The 18,454-nt window shown below is 46.9% G+C and overlaps 1 protein-coding gene across 3 annotated transcripts in view; it reads left to right on the top strand.

Moving 5' to 3' along the window:
- Positions 1–18,454, top strand: part of ZFAT (zinc finger and AT-hook domain containing) — a 241,332-nt gene that overhangs the window by 59,624 nt on the left and 163,254 nt on the right. For all 3 annotated transcript variants that reach the window (XM_073590374.1, XM_073590375.1, XM_073590373.1), the window contains exons 2-4: positions 8,192–8,299; positions 9,095–9,256; positions 17,614–17,862. In XM_073590374.1, the coding sequence (XP_073446475.1) occupies positions 8,248–8,299; positions 9,095–9,256; positions 17,614–17,862 (463 nt within the window). In that variant the 5' untranslated portion in view covers positions 8,192–8,247. The remainder of the gene's footprint in view (positions 1–8,191; positions 8,300–9,094; positions 9,257–17,613; positions 17,863–18,454) is intronic.

The raw sequence follows: 18,454 nt of genomic DNA, 5'->3' as shown, positions 1-18,454 counted from the left end.
GTTGGTCGTCCTCTTTCTCCCCCCCCCCCCGTCCTCTTTCTCCCCCCCCCCGTCCTCTTTCTCCCCCCCCCCGTCCTCTTTCTCCCCCCCCCCGTCCTCTTTCTCCCCCCCCCCCCGTCGTCTTTCTCCCCCCCCGTCGTCTTTCTCCCCCCCGTCGTCTTTCTCCCCCCCCCCCGTCCTCTTTCTCCCCCCCCGTCCTCTTTCTCCCCCCCCGTCCTCTTTCTCCCCCCCCGTCCTCTTTCTCCCCCCCGTCCTCTTTCTCCCCCCCCGTCCTCTTTCTCCCCCCCCCGTCCTCTTTCTCCCCCCCCCGTCCTCTTTCTCCCCCCCCGTCCTCTTTCTCTCCCCCGTCCTCTTTCTCTCCCCCGTCCTCTTTCTCCCCCCCGTCCTCTTTCTCCCCCCCGTCCTCTTTCTCCCCCCCGTCCTCTTTCTCCCCCCCGTCCTCTTTCTCCCCCCCGTCCTCTTTCTCTCCCCCGTCCTCTTTCTCCCCCCCCCGTCCTCTTTCTCCCCCCCCGTCCTCTTTCTCCCCCCCGTCCTCTTTCTCCCCCCCGTCCTCTTTCTCCCCCCCGTCCTCTTTCTCCCCCCCGTCCTCTTTCTCCCCCCCGTCCTCTTTCTCTCCCCCGTCCTCTTTCTCTCCCCCGTCCTCTTTCTCTCCCCCGTCCTCTTTCTCTCCCCCGTCCTCTTTCTCTCCCCCGTCCTCTTTCTCTCCCCCGTCCTCTTTCTCTCCCCCGTCCTCTTTCTCTCCCCCGTCCTCTTTCTCTCCCCCGTCCTCTTTCTCTCCCCCGTCCTCTTTCTCTCCCCCGTCCTCTTTCTCTCCCCCGTCCTCTTTCTCTCCCCCGTCCTCTTTCTCTCCCCCGTCCTCTTTCTCTCTCTCCCCCGTCCTCTTTCTCTCTCCCCCCGTCCTCTTTCTCTCTCCCCCCGTCCTCTTTCTCTCTCCCCCCGTCCTCTTTCTCTCTCCCCCCGTCCTCTTTCTCTCTCCCCCCGTCCTCTTTCTCCCCCCCCGTCCTCTTTCTCCCCCCCCCGTCCTCTTTCTCCCCCCCCCCGTCCTCTTTCTCCCCCCCCCGTCCTCTTTCTCCCCCCCCCGTCCTCTTTCTCCCCCCCCCGTCCTCTTTCTCCCCCCCCCGTCCTCTTTCTCCCCCCCCCCGTCCTCTTTCTCCCCCCCCCCGTCCTCTTTCTCCCCCCCCCGTCCTCTTTCTCCCCCCCCCCCCCCGTCGATATACAGGCGCTCCATCCAGTGTCTTACAGACAGAAATCCAAGAGCAGCGCTCCACTGTCTCCAGCAAAAATAAGTGACTGAAACAGAGGGCCACGAGCGACCACTGCTGTGTTCAGAGCCCAATTGTCAGGATCACTGGGGGTCCCAGATGGCAATGCGCTGCCCCCTGTTCTACAAACACTTTCCAGGGTTTATCTTGTCAAATACATTAGATAATGCAACCCTGAGAGAATTGGCCTGCATGCACACCTGGCCAGCAACGGATTTACTGATGGAAGCCGCTATTTGGCTACATTACATTACTGATCCTGAGTTACATCCTGTATTATACTCCAGAGCTGCTCTCACTATTCTGCTGGTGCAGTCACTCTGTACATACATTACATTACTGATCCTGAGTTACATCCTGTATTATACCCCAGAGCTGCACTCACTATTCTGCTGGTGCAGTCACTGTGTACATACATTACATTACTGATCCTGAGTTACATCCTGTATTATACTCCAGAGCTGCACTCACTAGTCTGCTGGTGCAGTCACTGTGTACATACATTACTGATCCTGAGTTACATCCTGTATTATACTCCAGAGCTGCACTCACTATTCTGCTGGTGCAGTCACTGTGTACATACATTACAGTACTGATCCTGAGTTACATCCTGTATTATACTCCAGAGCTGCACTCACTATTCTACTGGTGCAGTCACTGTGTACATACATTACATTACTGATCCTTTACTGATCCTGAGTTACATCCTGTATTATACCGCAGAGCTGCACTCACTATTCTGCTGGTGCAGTCACTGTGTACATACATTACTGATCCTGAGTTACATCCTGTATTTTACTCCAGAGCTGTGCTCACTATTCTGCTGGTGCAGTCACTGTGTACATACATTATATTACTGATCCTGAGTTATATCCTGTATTATACACCAGAGCTGCACTCTCTATTCTGCTGGTGCAGTCACTGTGTACATACATTACATTACTGATCCTGAGTTACATCCTGTATTATACCCCAGAGCTGCACTCACTATTCTGCTGGTGCAGTCACTGTGTACATACATTACTGATCCTGTATTATACTCCAGAGCTGCACTCACTATTCTGCTGGTGCAGTCACTGTGTACATACATTAGATTACTGATCCTGAGTTACATCCTGTATTATACTCCAGAGCTGCACTCACTATTCTGCTGGTGCAGTCACTGTGTACATACATTAGATTACTGATCCTGAGTTACATCCTGTATTATACTCCAGAGCTGCACTCACTATTCTGCTGGTGCAGTCACTGTGTACATACATTAGATTACTGATCCTGAGTTACATCCTGTATTATACTCCAGAGCTGCACTCACTATTCTGCTGGTGCAGTCACTGTGTACATACATTAGATTACTGATCCTGAGTTACATCCTGTATTATACTCCAGAGCTGCACTCACTATTCTGTTGGTGCAGTCACTGTGTACATACATTAGATTACTGATCCTGAGTTACATCCTGTATTACACTCTAGAGCTGCACTCACTATTCTGCTGGTGCAGTCACTGTGTACATACATTACTGATCCTGAGTTACATCCTGTATTATACTCCAGAGCTGCACTCACTATTCTGCTGGAGCAGTCAATGTGTACATACATTACATTACTGATCCTGAGTTACATCCTGTATTACACTCTAGAGCTGCACTCACTATTCTGCTGGTGCAGTCACTCTGTACATACATTACATTACTGATCCTGAGTTACATCCTGTATTATACTCCAGAGCTGCTCTCACTATTCTGCTGGTGCAGTCACTCTGTACATACATTACATTACTGATCCTGAGTTACATCCTGTATTATACCCCAGAGCTGCACTCACTATTCTGCTGGTGCAGTCACTGTGTACATACATTACATTACTGATCCTGAGTTACATCCTGTATTATACTCCAGAGCTGCACTCACTAGTCTGCTGGTGCAGTCACTGTGTACATACATTACTGATCCTGAGTTACATCCTGTATTATACTCCAGAGCTGCACTCACTATTCTGCTGGTGCAGTCACTGTGTACATACATTACAGTACTGATCCTGAGTTACATCCTGTATTATACTCCAGAGCTGCACTCACTATTCTACTGGTGCAGTCACTGTGTACATACATTACATTACTGATCCTTTACTGATCCTGAGTTACATCCTGTATTATACCGCAGAGCTGCACTCACTATTCTGCTGGTGCAGTCACTGTGTACATACATTACATTACTGATCCTGAGTTACATCCTGTATTATACCCCAGAGCTGCACTCACTAGTCTGCTGGTGCAGTCACTGTGTACATACATTACTGATCCTGAGTTACATCCTGTATTTTACTCCAGAGCTGTGCTCACTATTCTGCTGGTGCAGTCACTGTGTACATACATTATATTACTGATCCTGAGTTATATCCTGTATTATACACCAGAGCTGCACTCTCTATTCTGCTGGTGCAGTCACTGTGTACATACATTACATTACTGATCCTGAGTTACATCCTGTATTATACCCCAGAGCTGCACTCACTATTCTGCTGGTGCAGTCACTGTGTACATACATTACATTACTGATCCTGAGTTACATCCTGTATTACACTCTAGAGCTGCACTCACTATTCTGCTGGTGCAGTCACTGTGTACATACATTACTGATCCTGTATTATACTCCAGAGCTGCACTCACTATTCTGCTGGTGCAGTCACTGTGTACATACATTAGATTACTGATCCTGAGTTGCATCCTGTATTATACTCCAGAGCTGCACTCACTATTCTGCTGGTGCAGTCACTGTGTACATACATTAGATTACTGATCCTGAGTTACATCCTGTATTATACTCCAGAGCTGCACTCACTATTCTGCTGGTGCAGTCACTGTGTACATACATTAGATTACTGATCCTGAGTTACATCCTGTATTATACTCCAGAGCTGCACTCACTATTCTGTTGGTGCAGTCACTGTGTACATACATTAGATTACTGATCCTGAGTTACATCCTGTATTACACTCTAGAGCTGCACTCACTATTCTGCTGGTGCAGTCACTGTGTACATACATTACTGATCCTGAGTTACATCCTGTATTATACTCCAGAGCTGCACTCACTATTCTGCTGGAGCAGTCAATGTGTACATACATTACATTACTGATCCTGAGTTACATCCTGTATTACACTCTAGAGCTGCACTCACTATTCTGCTGGTGCAGTCACTGATCCTGAGTTACATCCTGTATTATACTCCAGAGCTGCACTCACTATTCTGCTGGAGCAGTCACTGTGTACATACATTACATTACTGATCCTGAGTTACCTCCTGTATTATACCCCAGAGCTGCACTCACTATTCTGCTGGTGCAGTCACTGTGTACTGATCCTGAGTTACATCCTGTATTACACTCCAGAGCTGCACTCACTATTCTGCTGGTGCAGTCACTGTGTACATACATTACATTACTGATCCTGAGTTACATCCTGTATTACACTCTAGAGCTGCACTCACTATTCTTGCTGGTGCAGTCACTGTGTACATACATTACATTACTGATCCTGAGTTACATCCTGTATTACACTCCAGAGCTGCACTCACTATTCTGCTGGTGCAGTCACTGTGTACATACATTACATTACTGATCCTGAGTTACATCCTGCATTATACTCCAGAGCTGCACTCACTATTCTTGCTGGTGCAGTCACTGTGTACATACATTACATTACTGATCCTGAGTTACATCCTGTATTACACTCCAGAGCCGCACTCTCTCTACTCCATTATTCAAGGTTTATGTGCTTGCCCCTAGGGAATGATCCGGTGTGCTGTATATACACTGTGTATACCGTCAGTCGTGTCATTTCCGCCATTGTTCCCCTGCTCTAGATGTGCTGTGTGTCTCCTTTCGCTGTCCGGTGATTGCCGTCCCTCTGCCTCTCTTCCTCGGTATCACACTGTATTGATATCTCGTCCCTCTGAAATCCGGTTAGCGCTGAAATAGAAGATGAAATTCCAATTCAGTTTGCCATCAATATCATTCAGATGAAGAATCTCCGCGCCGTCGCCGGTAATTTATTCTCTATTACGCCGTCCTGGATCTGAAATGCTGTCTGTGAACTTCCCGCGAGCTTGCGGGCTCAGCAGGAATCTTGCTGCCGTTTCCATCATACGCTGGAGGACGATTCATAAAGTTTTTTGCTGCCGGTTTAGAACCAGCCGACTGTTTGTGATGAGACATTTATTCTTTGTGGTGAGATCCGGACGCAGTGTGGCTACGTCTGACCCCTCTGCAGCATTTTGCGCACATTTTCGGGGATCTTATTGCTACGAAGTAAGCACAGCTTGTCATACATGTATGATACAGCGATGGTGAGGGCGCTGCGCACAATCTGCGGCACGTTCCCATAGTGTCAGCTGACACTGCCACATCACTTGGGATCGAAGAGGACGGGATGCCTCATTCCATGGTGATCTAAGCATTTCTGCTGTAAGGATTGGGATCAGAGAAATCAAATCCTTCAGGTGGTAGAGTATCTTCTGGTCCAACCCTTAATCCATATTTGCTCCATATTTAGCTCATCTTTCCCTTAGTGGTGGCAGAATGCCTTCTTCTCCCACCTTTTTGCCCTTGGGGCAGCTGAATTGTCTGACCCCTGTCCTGTAGCAGTGGCATCCTGCCTTCTCATTTCACTCCTTCGATGTAGCACTGGCAGACTATCTTCTCGTCCAACATCTTTGCTGTTGCTGTGACAGAATGCCTTCTCGTCTGACCCTCTTCCCATATCGGTGGCAGACTGCTTTTTCATACGACACCCTCCTCCCTTCCCGTATCGGTGTCAGACTGCCTTCTCGTTCGACTCCCAGTATCTGTGGCAGAATGCCTTCTTGTCTGACCCCTTTGCTGTTTCGGTGACAGAATGTCTTCTTGTCCAAATCCTCTTCCTGTATTGGTGGCAGATTGCCAATCCCTTTTCCCATATCTGTGTCAGAATGTCTTCTCATCCAACCCTCTTTTCCCATATCGGTGGCAAAATGCTTTCTCGTTTGACCCCTTTTTCCGTATCGGTGGCAGAATGCCATCTCATCTGATCCCTTTGCCATATCTATGACAGAATGCCTTCTCATCTGATCCTTTTGACTTATTGGTGGCCGAATGCCTTCTTGTCTGACCCGCTTCCCGTTTCAGTGTCAGACTGCCTTCTTGTCCGACCCCTTTCTTGTATCAGTGGTAGAATGACTTCTCATCTGATCCCTTTGCCTTTATCGGTGGCAGACTGCCGTCTCGTCTGACCCTCTTCCCGTATCGGTGACAGAATACCTTCTAGTCTGATCCCTTTGCCTTATCGGTGGCAAACTGCCTTCTTGTTCAACCCCTTTCCCGTTTTGGTGGCAGACTGCCTTCTCGTCTGACCCTCTTCTCTTTTCGGTGACAGTGTGCCTTCTCGTCTGACCCTCTTCGCGTATCGGGGACAGAATACCTTCTCGTCTGATCCCTTTGCCTTATCGGTGGCAGACTGCCGTCTCGTCTGACCCTCTTCCCGTATCGGTGACAGAATACCTTCTAGTCTGATCCCTTTGACTTGTTCAACCCCTTTCCCAAATTGGTGGCAGACTGCCTTCTCGTCTGACCCTCTTCTCGTTTTGGTGACAGTATGCCTTCTCGTCTGACTCTCTTCGCGTATCGAGGACCGAATACCTTCTCGTCTGATCCCTTTGCCTTATTGGTGGCAGACTGCCGTCTCATCTGACCCACTTCCCATTTCGGTGGCAGACTACCGTCTTGTCAGACCCTCTTCCCGTATCGGTCTCGTCTGACGACCTTCCCTTATCGGTGACAAAATACCTTCTCGTCTGATCCTTTTTCTTATCGGTGACAGACTGCCTTCTTGTTCAACCCCTTTGTCTTATGGGTGGCAGGCTACCTTCTTGTCTGACACCTTCTCGTCTGACCCTCTTCCCGTATCAGTGACAGTATGCCTTCTCGTCTGATCCATTTTCAGTATCGGGAACAGAATACCTTCTTGTCTGATCCCTTTGCCTTATCGGTGGCAGACTGCCGTCTCGTCTGACCCTCTTCCCGTATCGGTGACAGTATGCCTTCTAGTCTTATCCATTTTCAGTATCGGGGACAGAATACCTTCTTGTCTGATCCCTTTGCCTTATCGGTGGCAGACTGCCATCTCATCCGACCCCTTTCCTGTCGTCATTTTCACCTCTTGCTAAATGCTTCGAGGACCAGCTGATTGGGGCCTTATTTCACCACGGCACCAGGATTTGTCGCAGGTTCATCCTTATCCCGTGTGTGGAAGCTCTTCAGATAATTTGCTTTTTCCCTTTTTCAACCAGTGAGTAATTTCCAGCTGAGGGAAACCTGACTATATTCTAGGATCGATGGGTGTAACGTCTGCGGGTGTCTCGGTGGTCAGACCTGGTCTGTACGCACATGAGCTGCTCATGGTTTCGGCTGAAGGTGAGACAAGGTGCGATGCTTAGTACACGGGCTGTGAAGATTTTCTCCCGATATCAGGGTATGGAGTAATAAGAGGTAGAAATATAACCGTTGCGTAAAAACAGGGATGCAAACTTGGTGAAGCCACACGGGGTCTCCCGAGATAAGTGGGACCACTTCTACCCTGCTAGGTAACTACAGAAGCTACTTTCCCTGGAGGGAGAAGTTTGGATCGCATGGGTCGAGCTCATGCAGAGAAGTAAATACCTTCTCAATTAAAGGGAGTGAAAAAACATGTCCGCCTTTTCCACTTACAGCGCCCCCACTGTCTGCAGGTTGCATGCGGCATTGCAGCTCATTTAATTTTCACCCGAGCGTCAATACCAGACACAAGCAATGGACAAGTACAACGCTGGTGTCGTAAGGGAGCCGCCATGTTTTTGTAAATCCCATCTGAACCGCTTTAGTATAAATGACTAAGTTCTCCCTTTTCTCTCGCAGGCTGCAGGTGTTGAGCGACCCGCTGCCACCTATGGAGAGGTTCAGCCGCCGGCCAAATGCATTCTGTAGAAAACAGCTGCAACAATGACATCTCCAGGGTGAACGAAGGTACTACGGCCGGAAGCGTGTATGATGGCGTGTGCATTGGTGCGGACCCCCGCCGATCCTGTAATGCACATAGCTGATCTCAGGACGGATGAGAAATGTATGATCGCTGATGGGGCTGGCTGCTCTGACCCCACTAATGCAGATAACGGGGTCTCAAAGTCCCTGTGTGAGTGAGGCGTTATTAAGTATGTCTGGACATTATAAGTGTAGAAATGGAGCAGTGGTCGCCCCCTTTTGCTCCGGGTCACCCCTTGCCTAGGGTACCCCCTCTGTTCTTCAGATTAGTGGGGGTCTCGGCAGCAAGACCACTGGCAGTCATACATTTTATCATCTGTCTTCCTGGAGGTAGGTCCTATTTGTTGTTTCCAGGACACATTATTTAATGATCACTCGGCGGTCTGACTTCTAGGGCCCCCCACCACTACAGAGGTTGAAGGGTCCACATCACCGTGTCCTCTTCCCCTTATCCCAACCACTTGAAAGGAGCCACGGTGTGAAGGTGATCTCCATGTAGACTAAACATTGTGGAATCGGACCCCCGTTGATCGTTAAGGGACGGTGTATCCTAGTGACGTGTCCTCCCTTTCTGTGAACAGATTGCCCCTATGTAGTAGAAAAGGTTAGATACCGACAGCTGAGCTAGCCCTGCCATGGGCAGAGGACAGCAGCTCTGGAAATAATCTCAGAAAGGGCCGAAATATAAGTGCATTGGCATAGGGGAATAATGCAGTGGTTGTCTGGAGGATTTCTTATAGTCGGTGTAACTTTACTTTTTTTATTTTTTCCCTTTTTTAGGATCCAGCTCCATCTACATGTGTAAGCTGTGTAACCTGTTCTCTCCCAGTCACCCCGAGCTACTGTCACACGTTACCGAAAATCACACCAAAGAAGGTCTGGGCCCCGAGCACATCATCATCCCGCTCCGTCCACTGGTGCCGCCCAGCAGGAACGCAGAAGGTGAGATGCAGGTTTGTTTTTTGGAGCTTTTCATCCTTCCCTGTGATCACAAGCTTTATGCCTAAGAATAAAGGATGAGCGAAACGCCCTGTCCCGCATCTCAGTGTGATCCTGCTTGCTCTCGTGTCCTGCAGCTCAGTGTGAAGAGGAGGGTGGGATCCTGCTTGCTCTCGGGTCCCGCAGCTTAGTGTGAAGAGGGTGGCGGGTCCCGCAGCTCAGTGTGATCCTGCTTGCTCTCGTGTACTGCAGCTCAGTGTGAAGAGGGCAGTGGGATCCTGCTTGCTCTTGTGTTCCGCAGCTCAGTGTGAAGAGGGCGGCGGGATCCTGCTTGCTCTCGTGTTCCGCAGCTCAGTGTGAAGAGGGCGGCGGGATCCTGCTTGCTCTCGTGTTTCACAGCTCAGTGTGAAGAGGGCAGCGGGATCCTGCTTGCTGTCGTGTCCCGCAGCTCAGTGTGAAGAGGGCGGCGGGATCCTGCTTGCTCTCGTGTCCCGCAGCTCAGTGTGAAAAGGGCGGCGGGATCCTGCTTGCTCTCGTGTCCCGCAGCTCAGTGTGAACAGGGCAGTGGGATCCTGCTTGCTCTCGTGTCCCGCAGCTCAGTGTGAAGAGGGCGGCGGGATCCTGCTTGCTCTCGTGTCCCGCAGCTCAGTGTGAACAGGGCGGCGGGATCCTGCTTGCTCTCGTGTCCCTCAGCTCAGTGTGAACAGGGCAGCGGGATCCTGCTTGCTCTTGTGTCCCGCAGCTCAGTGTGAACAGGACAGTGGGATCCTGCTTGCTTTTGTGTCATGCAGGTCAGAGTGAACAGGGCAGCGGGATCCTGCTTGCTCTCGTGTCACGCAGGTCAGTGTGAACAGGGCAGCGGGATCCTGTTTGCTCTCATATCCCACAGCTCAGTGTGAACAGGGCAGCGGGATCCTGCTTGCTCTCATGTCACGCAGCTCAGTGTGAACAGGCCAGTGGGATCCTGCTTGCTCTTGTGTCCCACAGCTCAGTGTGAACAGGGCAGCGGGATCCTGCTTGCTCTCGTGTCCCACAGCTCAGTGTGAACAGGGCAGCGGGATCCTGCTTGCTCTCGTGTCCCACAGCTCAGTGTGAACAGGGCAGCGGGATCCTGCTTGCTCTTGTGTCCCGCAGCTCAATGTGAACAGGGCAGTGTGATCCTGCATGCTCTCGTGTCCCACAGCTCAGTGTGAACAGGGCAGTGGGATTCTGCTTGCTCTTGTGTCCCGCAGCTCACTGTGAACAGGGCAGTGGGATCCTGCTTGCTCTCGTGTCCAGCAGCTCAATGTGAACAGGGCGGCGGGATCCTGCTTGCTCTCATGTCACGCAGCTCAGTGTGAACAGGGCAGTGGGATCCTGCTTGCTCTCATGTCACGCAGCTCAGTGTGAACAGGCCAGTGGGATCCTGCTTGCTCTTGTGTCCCACAGCTCAGTGTGAACAGGGCAGCGGGATCCTGCTTGCTCTCGTGTCCCACAGCTCAGTGTGAACAGGGCAGTGGGATCCTGCTTGCTCTCGGGTCCCGCAGCTCAGTGTGATCCTGCTTGCTCTCGTGTCCTGCAGCTCAGTGTGAAGAGGGCAGTGGGATCCTGCTTGCTCTTGTGTTCCGCAGCTCAGTGTGAAGAGGGCGGCGGGATCATGCTTGCTCTCGTGTCCCGCAGCTCACTGTGAACAGGGCAGTGGGATCCTGCTTGCTCTTGTGTCCCGCAGCTCAATGTGAACAGGGCGGCGGGATCCTGCTTGCTCTTGTGTCCCGCAGCTCAGTGTGATCCTGCTTGCTCTTGTGTCCCGCAGCTCAGTGTGATCCTGCTTGCTCTCGTGTCCCACAGCTCAGTGTGAAGAGGGCAGTGGGATTCTGCTTGCTCTCGTGTCCCGCAGCTCACTGTGAACAGGGCAGTGGGATCCTGCTTGCTCTTGTGTCCCGCAGCTCAATGTGAACAGGGCAGTGAGATTCTGCTTGCACTATGGTCTTCTGCACATTAATCACTTTTTGGAAACGTTTTCAGTTCTCCTGGTTTATTTTTGCAGTCCTATTAGTACAATACTATAAGGGTATGTGCAGACGTTCAGTAATAGGCAGCGCTTTGGACACCGTACATGTCCACTGCATCTAAAACGCTGCCGGCTTTTGCACGCAGATGATTCCGCATGTGTTCATTGAACCATGCGGAATCACCGCGTCCAATACATTGCACTAGTGACATTTCTGTTGCGGAGACTGAGCGTCTTCTGCAAGATATATAGACGCGCCGCGTGTCTGTCTCCACGGCTGATCCGCTGGCATCTCTGGATGCATAGTGGACATGGGATTTCTTGAATTTCCATCCACTATGGTGTAACATCTGGACGCTGCGGATGTAGGGCTTTTTTTTTAATTTTAGAATTTTTTTTAAAGCTCCAAAGTAACAAAGAAAAAACCTCAGACGTTCAGTATAATCAGAATCGTACGGACCTGGATAATCCAGTCGCCAGGTAATTTTTACCACACAAAGAATGTCGTTAGAAAGAAATAAAAGGCGTAATTTTTATTTTTGGTGGTTATTTTTTTTTTCACCCCACTTGGAATTATTTTTCCTGTTTTCTGTACATTTATATGGTAAAATGAATGGTGCCGTTCAAAACTGCAACTCGTCTTGGGGAAAAAAAAAAGCATGTCCTCATGCGGGTATGTGGATTGAAAATAAAAAATAGTTTCGGCTCTTGGAAGAAGGAGAGGAAAGAACGAAAGTGCAAAAAATGGAAATTAGGCAAGAAATGGTTAAATGCATCCGTGCCTTCCTTTTTAATTGAGAGATGGGACTGGCTGGAGTAGAGGAGCAATGCAGTGATAGGGAGACTGTGCTGCACCTTCCTAGTAATTGTTTTATCTCTTCAGATCTGGATTCATATATACACTGCTCAGTACTACATACTACTGCTGTTTCTAAAGATGTGCTACATATATACAGGAGAGTAGTAATCCCTCATGTCTGTGAGTGCTGTGTATTGGAGACATTGTAGCGGCTTAGTCTCCATGTACTAGCTCAGAGACAACAGAAAATTAGACAGAGAGCCTGCAGAAGGGGGAAGAAAAATACTGGACAAAAGTCTTATAATGTCCAGAGAACACGTTATTCCTATAGGGCACATGAAACAGGTACGTAATGGCGCCAAACTCTGGCATTGTCCGCAGATTGCACACAACTTTCTATGTAGCAGTTAATATTCTGAGCACTGTCCTGATTAGCAGGAGGTGAGATGATTGCCGCTGGGCTTCATTATTGACGGATCTGGCCGAGATCACAGTGAATGTCCTAGCGGGCAGCTGCAGGGGCCGGGAACTTCAGCAATGAACCCACAGCCTCATTCCCGTGCAGCAGATAACGAGGCTGTCAGTGACCTCCGCACCGATCATCTGTGGCTTGTAGACAGACGCACGTCCCCGATGATGCACGTCCTTCTCCGGGAATAAGTCTGCGCTAACAAGACTCCGCACAACGCTCTTCTCCTGTCATAAAATTCCGGGATGCAATAACTGCGCTCCCTCCATCCCCCACAGATCACGTTCAGCCGAGGTCAGGGGGGCTTTTTTTATCTCTAAATTCTGTATCTTGTGTCTGATCCTAATCGGGAAGGAAGCGGCAATTATACCTGGAACGTCGGGCTACCGGGAGCTGTTATAGTGGCTCGCCGCCATAATCCTGGAAGTACAGCGAATTATTCACCACTTCATGACCAAGCTTGTTTGATAGGGTCGGTGCGAATCGACTAGCAGGGCACAGTCTGTCAGCCATGTCGATAAGCCGTGGTTGCTGGACCTTAGCTTTGAGAATCGCCTCTTACCTTCCAGCATCCGAAGTTCTTGGCCGGACGTGGTCGAGCTTCGTGGTGCGACGTCACTTGTGCGTCACACTAGGCTGACTAATCATAATGGGAACCGTAGACGCCCAGAGGTAAGAGGCGGTTCTCAGGGCTCCCGTCCAGCGACCATAGATTGCCAACGTGGCCGTGGACCGTGTCCTGCACCAACTCTACTGCTTAGCACTACTACTTGGTGACCGCGCCGGTGCACACAACTTACATTGATGTCTGTGGGCGGCAGCGTCACTTGGGACCTAAATCTGAGAGTAGCCAAGATGATTGTCACTCCCCGGACCGGTGTGTGGTCCCGCTCTTTGTGAGCAGACCTGACTTTTGCCCTCTGCACTTGCTCGTATGCGATGTTGAGTAGCGGAGATTCAGGCGCTGCACATATCTATCCATCCGTCCTACAGGCCGCCGTGCCGAGGTGCTGCAGACAGTAACTAATGATGTACACGGAGCCGGGCAAGGAGCGCATTAATCAAAGGACTCCGGTGAACCGTACTGGCGGCGGGGACTTCTCCTTAGTACCTGATCGATATCGGGGTGAGCTGGAGGGTTGTCAGGTCACGGGTGCAATTGTTAAGCATCAAACTCTGGCCCCGTTGTGGTTTTTATAGTATATACGCATAGTATGGAGCTAAAGGAAAGATATAACATGGCTATGAGCGTACACCTGCATGACCCCATGATCAGTGACGGCCCATGGCATCTATCGCACAGGAGCCCAGTCATCGGTATACCCCCTGACCTACATGAATTATTACATGGCTCTTCTCATGCTGATTACTCCTTCCTCTACGTTCAGCTTCCAACACCCTCCTACATTTCTTCTTCCTTGCCCCTCCATTTTTCTCAACCCCTCCCATGCTTAACTGGCTCCTCCCACTTGTTTCCTAGCTCCTCCTGCTCCCATGTTTACACTGTACACCTGTCCTTTAAAATAACCTTGTTTGGTGCTGCAGAGCCTCATAATACACACCTCTGCGGCTGCAGAACCTCATAATGCACCTTGGCTCCTATACATCCTCATAATACACACCTCAGCTGCTGCAGAACCTCATACCACACACCTCAGCTGCTGCAGAACCTCATAACACACACCTCAGCTGCTGCAGAACCTCATAACACACACCTCAGCTGCTGCAGAACCTCATAACACACACCTCAGCTGCTGCAGAACCTCATAACACACACCTCAGCTGCTGCAGATCCTCATAACACACACCTCAGCTGCTGCAGATCCTCATAACACACACCTCAGCTGCTGCAGAACCTCATAACACACACCTCAGCTGCTGCAGAACCTCATAATACACACCTCAGCTGCTGCAGAACCTCATAATACAACTCCACTGCTGATGCTCATTAGTGTGCCCGATCTTCTAAACAACCTGAGCTGGTGTAATGTTTCTCCGTCCTGTATTTCGAGCAGTGAGGCTCTGGGGGCAGCATCTGCACGGCTCCTCCAGGACGCTCATTTACTTCCACGTCTTGGCTACAGTCACGGATCATTTAGCTGCATGTTCACCATAAACAGCGACAAGCTGCCAGCGGATATCAGCGAGTGTCGGAAGACAGCAGAGGGAGCGGCCCGGACCTGCAGCTCGGAGAAGGTGCAGCTTCATTATACATGCTGTGTGATCTCTCCCCAGTGCGGCTGCCGGACAGAGAACATGAATAATTTACTGTAAAGTGTCTCCGTTATTAATCATTACTGCTGCCTCTAATGTGATAGATCACGTCACTATCACTCAGTGTCAGCGCGACAGGACCGAGGGTTCTCTTCATTACCGCACAATTCTGCTCACACCTGTACATTTCTATTCTATATTCACATGCGGTATTATATTAGCTATGTTCCTATACGCAGGGGGGCAGTGTTATAGTAGTTATATTCTTGTACATAGGGGGCAGTATTATAGTAGTTATATTCTTGTACATAGGGACAGTATTATAGTAGTTATATTTTTGTACATAGGGGGCAGTATTATAGTAGCTATATTCTTGTACATAGGAGTAGTATTGTAGCAGTTATATTCTTGTACATAGAGGGCAGTATTATAGTAGTTATATTCTTCTACATAGGAGCAGTATTATAGTAGTTATATTCTTGTACATAGGGGGCAGTATTATAGTAGTTATTTTCTTGTACATAGGAGCAGTATTATAGTAGTTATATTCTTGTACATAGGGACAGTGTTATAGTAGTTGTATTCTTGTACATAGGGGCAGTATTATAGTAGTTATATTCTTGTACATAGGGGGCAGTATTATGGTAGTTATATTCTTGTAAATAGGAGCAGTATTATAGTAGTTATATTCTTGTACATAGGGGGCAGTATTATAGTAGCTATATTCTTGTACATAGGAGTAGTATTGTAGCAGTTATATTCTTGTACATAGAGGGCAGTATTATAGTAGTTATATTCTTCTACATAGGAGCAGTATTATAGTAGTTATATTCTTGTACATAGGGGGCAGTATTATAGTAGTTATTTTCTTGTACATAGGAGCAGTATTATAGTAGTTATATTCTTGTACATAGGGACAGTGTTATAGTAGTTGTATTCTTGTACATAGGGGCAGTATTATAGTAGTTATATTCTTGTACATAGGGGGCAGTATTATGGTAGTTATATTCTTGTAAATAGGAGCAGTATTATAGTAGTTATATTCTTGTACATGGAGCAGTATTATAGTAGTTATATTTTTGTACATAGGGGCAGTATTATAGTAGCTATATTCTTGTACATAGGAGCAGTAATATAGTAGTTGTATTCTTGTACATAGAGGCAGTATTATAGTAGTTATATTCTTGTACATAGGGGGCAGTATTATAGTAGTTATATTCTTGTACATAGGGACAGTATTATAGTAGTTATATTCTTGTACATAGGGGCAGTTTTATAGTAGCTATATTCTTGTACATAGGGGGCAGTATTATAGTAGTTATATTCTTGTACATAGGAGCAGTATTATAGTAGTTGTATTCTTGTACATAGGGGGCAGTATTATGGTAGTTATATTCTTGTAAATAGGAGCAGTATTTTAGTAGTTATATTCTTGTACATAGAGCAGTATTATAGTAGTTATATTCTTGTACATGGAGCAGTATTATAGTAGTTATATTCTTGTACATAGCGGCAGTATTATAGTAGTTATATTCTTGTACATAGGGGCAGTATTATAGTAGTTATATTCTTGTACATGGAGCAGTATTATAGTAGTTATATTCTTGTACATAGGGGCAGTATTATAGTAGTTATATTCTTGTACATAGGAGCAGTATTATAGTAGATATATTCTTGTACATAGGAGCAGTATTATAGTAGTTATATTTTTGTACATAGGGGGCAGTATTATAGTAGTTATATTCTTGTACATAGGAGCAGTATTATAGTAGTTGTATTCTTGTACATAGGGGGCAGTATTATGGTAGTTATATTCTTGTAAATAGGAGCAGTATTTTAGTAGTTATATTCTTGTACATAGAGCAGTATTATAGTAGTTATATTCTTGTACATGGAGCAGTATTATAGTAGTTATATTCTTGTACATAGCGGCAGTATTATAGTAGTTATATTCTTGTACATGGAGCAGTATTATAGTAGTTATATTCTTGTACATAGGGGCAGTATTATAGTAGTTATATTCTTGTACATAGGAGCAGTATTATAGTAGATATATTCTTGTACATAGGAGCAGTATTATAGTAGTTATATTTTTGTACATAGGGGGCAGTATTATAGTAGCTATATTCTTGTACATAGGAGCAGTATTATAGTAGTTGTATTCTTGTACATAGGGGCAGTATTATAGTAGTTATATTCTTCTACATAGGAGCAGTATTATAGTAGTTGTATTCTTGTACATAGGAGCAGTATTATAGTAGTTATATTCTTGTACATAGGAGTAGTATTGTAGCAGTTATATTCTTGTACATAGGGGCAGTATTATAGTAGTTATATTCTTATACATAGAGGGCAGTATTGTAGTTATATTCTTGTACATAGGAGCAGTATTATAGTAGTTATATTCTTGTATATAGGGGGCAGTATTATAGTAGTTATTTTCTTGTACATAGGAGCAGTATTATAGTAGTTATATTCTTGTACATAGGGGCAGTATTATAGCAGCTATATTCTTGTACATAGGGGGCAGTATTATAGTAGCTATATTCTTGTACATAGGGGGCAGTATTATAGTAGTTATATTCTTGTACATAGGAGCAGTATTATAGTAGTTGTATTCTTGTACATAGGGGGCAGTATTTTAGTAGTTATATTCTTGTACATAGCGGCAGTATTATAGTAGTTATATTCTTGTACATAGGGGCAGTATTATTGTAGTTATATTCTTGTACATAGGGAGCAGTATTATAGTAGTTATATTCTTGTACATAGGAGCAGTATTATAGTAGTTATATTCTTGTACATAGGGGCAGTATTATAGTAGTTATATTCTTTAATATTTTGACATTTATTTTTCTGTTTTGTTTTGCTTGTTATTTTCTTTGTAGAACTTTGCGTTGTAAAAAGAAAGAGAGGACGGCCTAAGGGTTCAACAAAGAAATCCATCGCTGATGAGGAGCCTGCAGAGAGCAATGGAAGCCATGCTAAAGATGATGCGGAGGAGGGTCGACCATCCCCGGACCCTGTGCCGGACAGTTTGGAGTGTCGAAAGTGTAGCCGAACGTTCTCGAACATCAGACAGCTGAAAAAACACATCTGCATCATCGTGTTAAATGACGACGAAGATGTCGCTCAAGGTAAGTGAGAAGCTTTGCTCTCCGTCATGTCTTCTGCTTCTCTCATCTCTATAACTGCTTTTCAAACCTTTAAAGAGAATCTCACACAGCAATTTTTGATCTCCGATTAATATTTTTTCTTCATGTACTACATAGGATAAATAATTTTAGGCTTTTATAGATTGTACTTGTACTGATGTAGCCATATTATGACCAATTAATTATTCCCTAAAAAACTCATCTGTAGTTTTGATTTTAGTGGCTTGTTGTGGCTGAGGTGGACCCTTTGGGTGGCCAAGAGTTCAGGTTTTTTTTTTTTTTTGGTTTTTTTTTAATACATTTTAAAAAACTTATTCTTTTCATTTTATCCTTTATTTTGTAGTCCCCTTTGGGGACTGTATTATTTTTATATAGTGGGCACCCAGCTTTTATTTATAGAGTTCAGCCCCTCCGCCTGCAGTATTATGTTATTGAGCGGGAAGAGGTTAATATGTAAAGTGGCCTCCCTATCTTGTAAGTTTATTATATATTTCTCAGCTGTGTTATCTCTAAGGTCTGAGACCTCTTTACATGCGCTTCATGCGCCAACAACCTGACTTTTTTTTTTTTTTGT

This window comes from Dendrobates tinctorius, unplaced genomic scaffold (genome assembly GCF_039654945.1).
Source record: "Dendrobates tinctorius isolate UK_male_01 unplaced genomic scaffold, ASM3965494v1 ptg000116l, whole genome shotgun sequence".
Lineage (NCBI taxonomy): Eukaryota > Metazoa > Chordata > Amphibia > Anura > Dendrobatidae > Dendrobates > Dendrobates tinctorius.
This window is presented reverse-complemented; position numbering and strand designations above follow the sequence as displayed.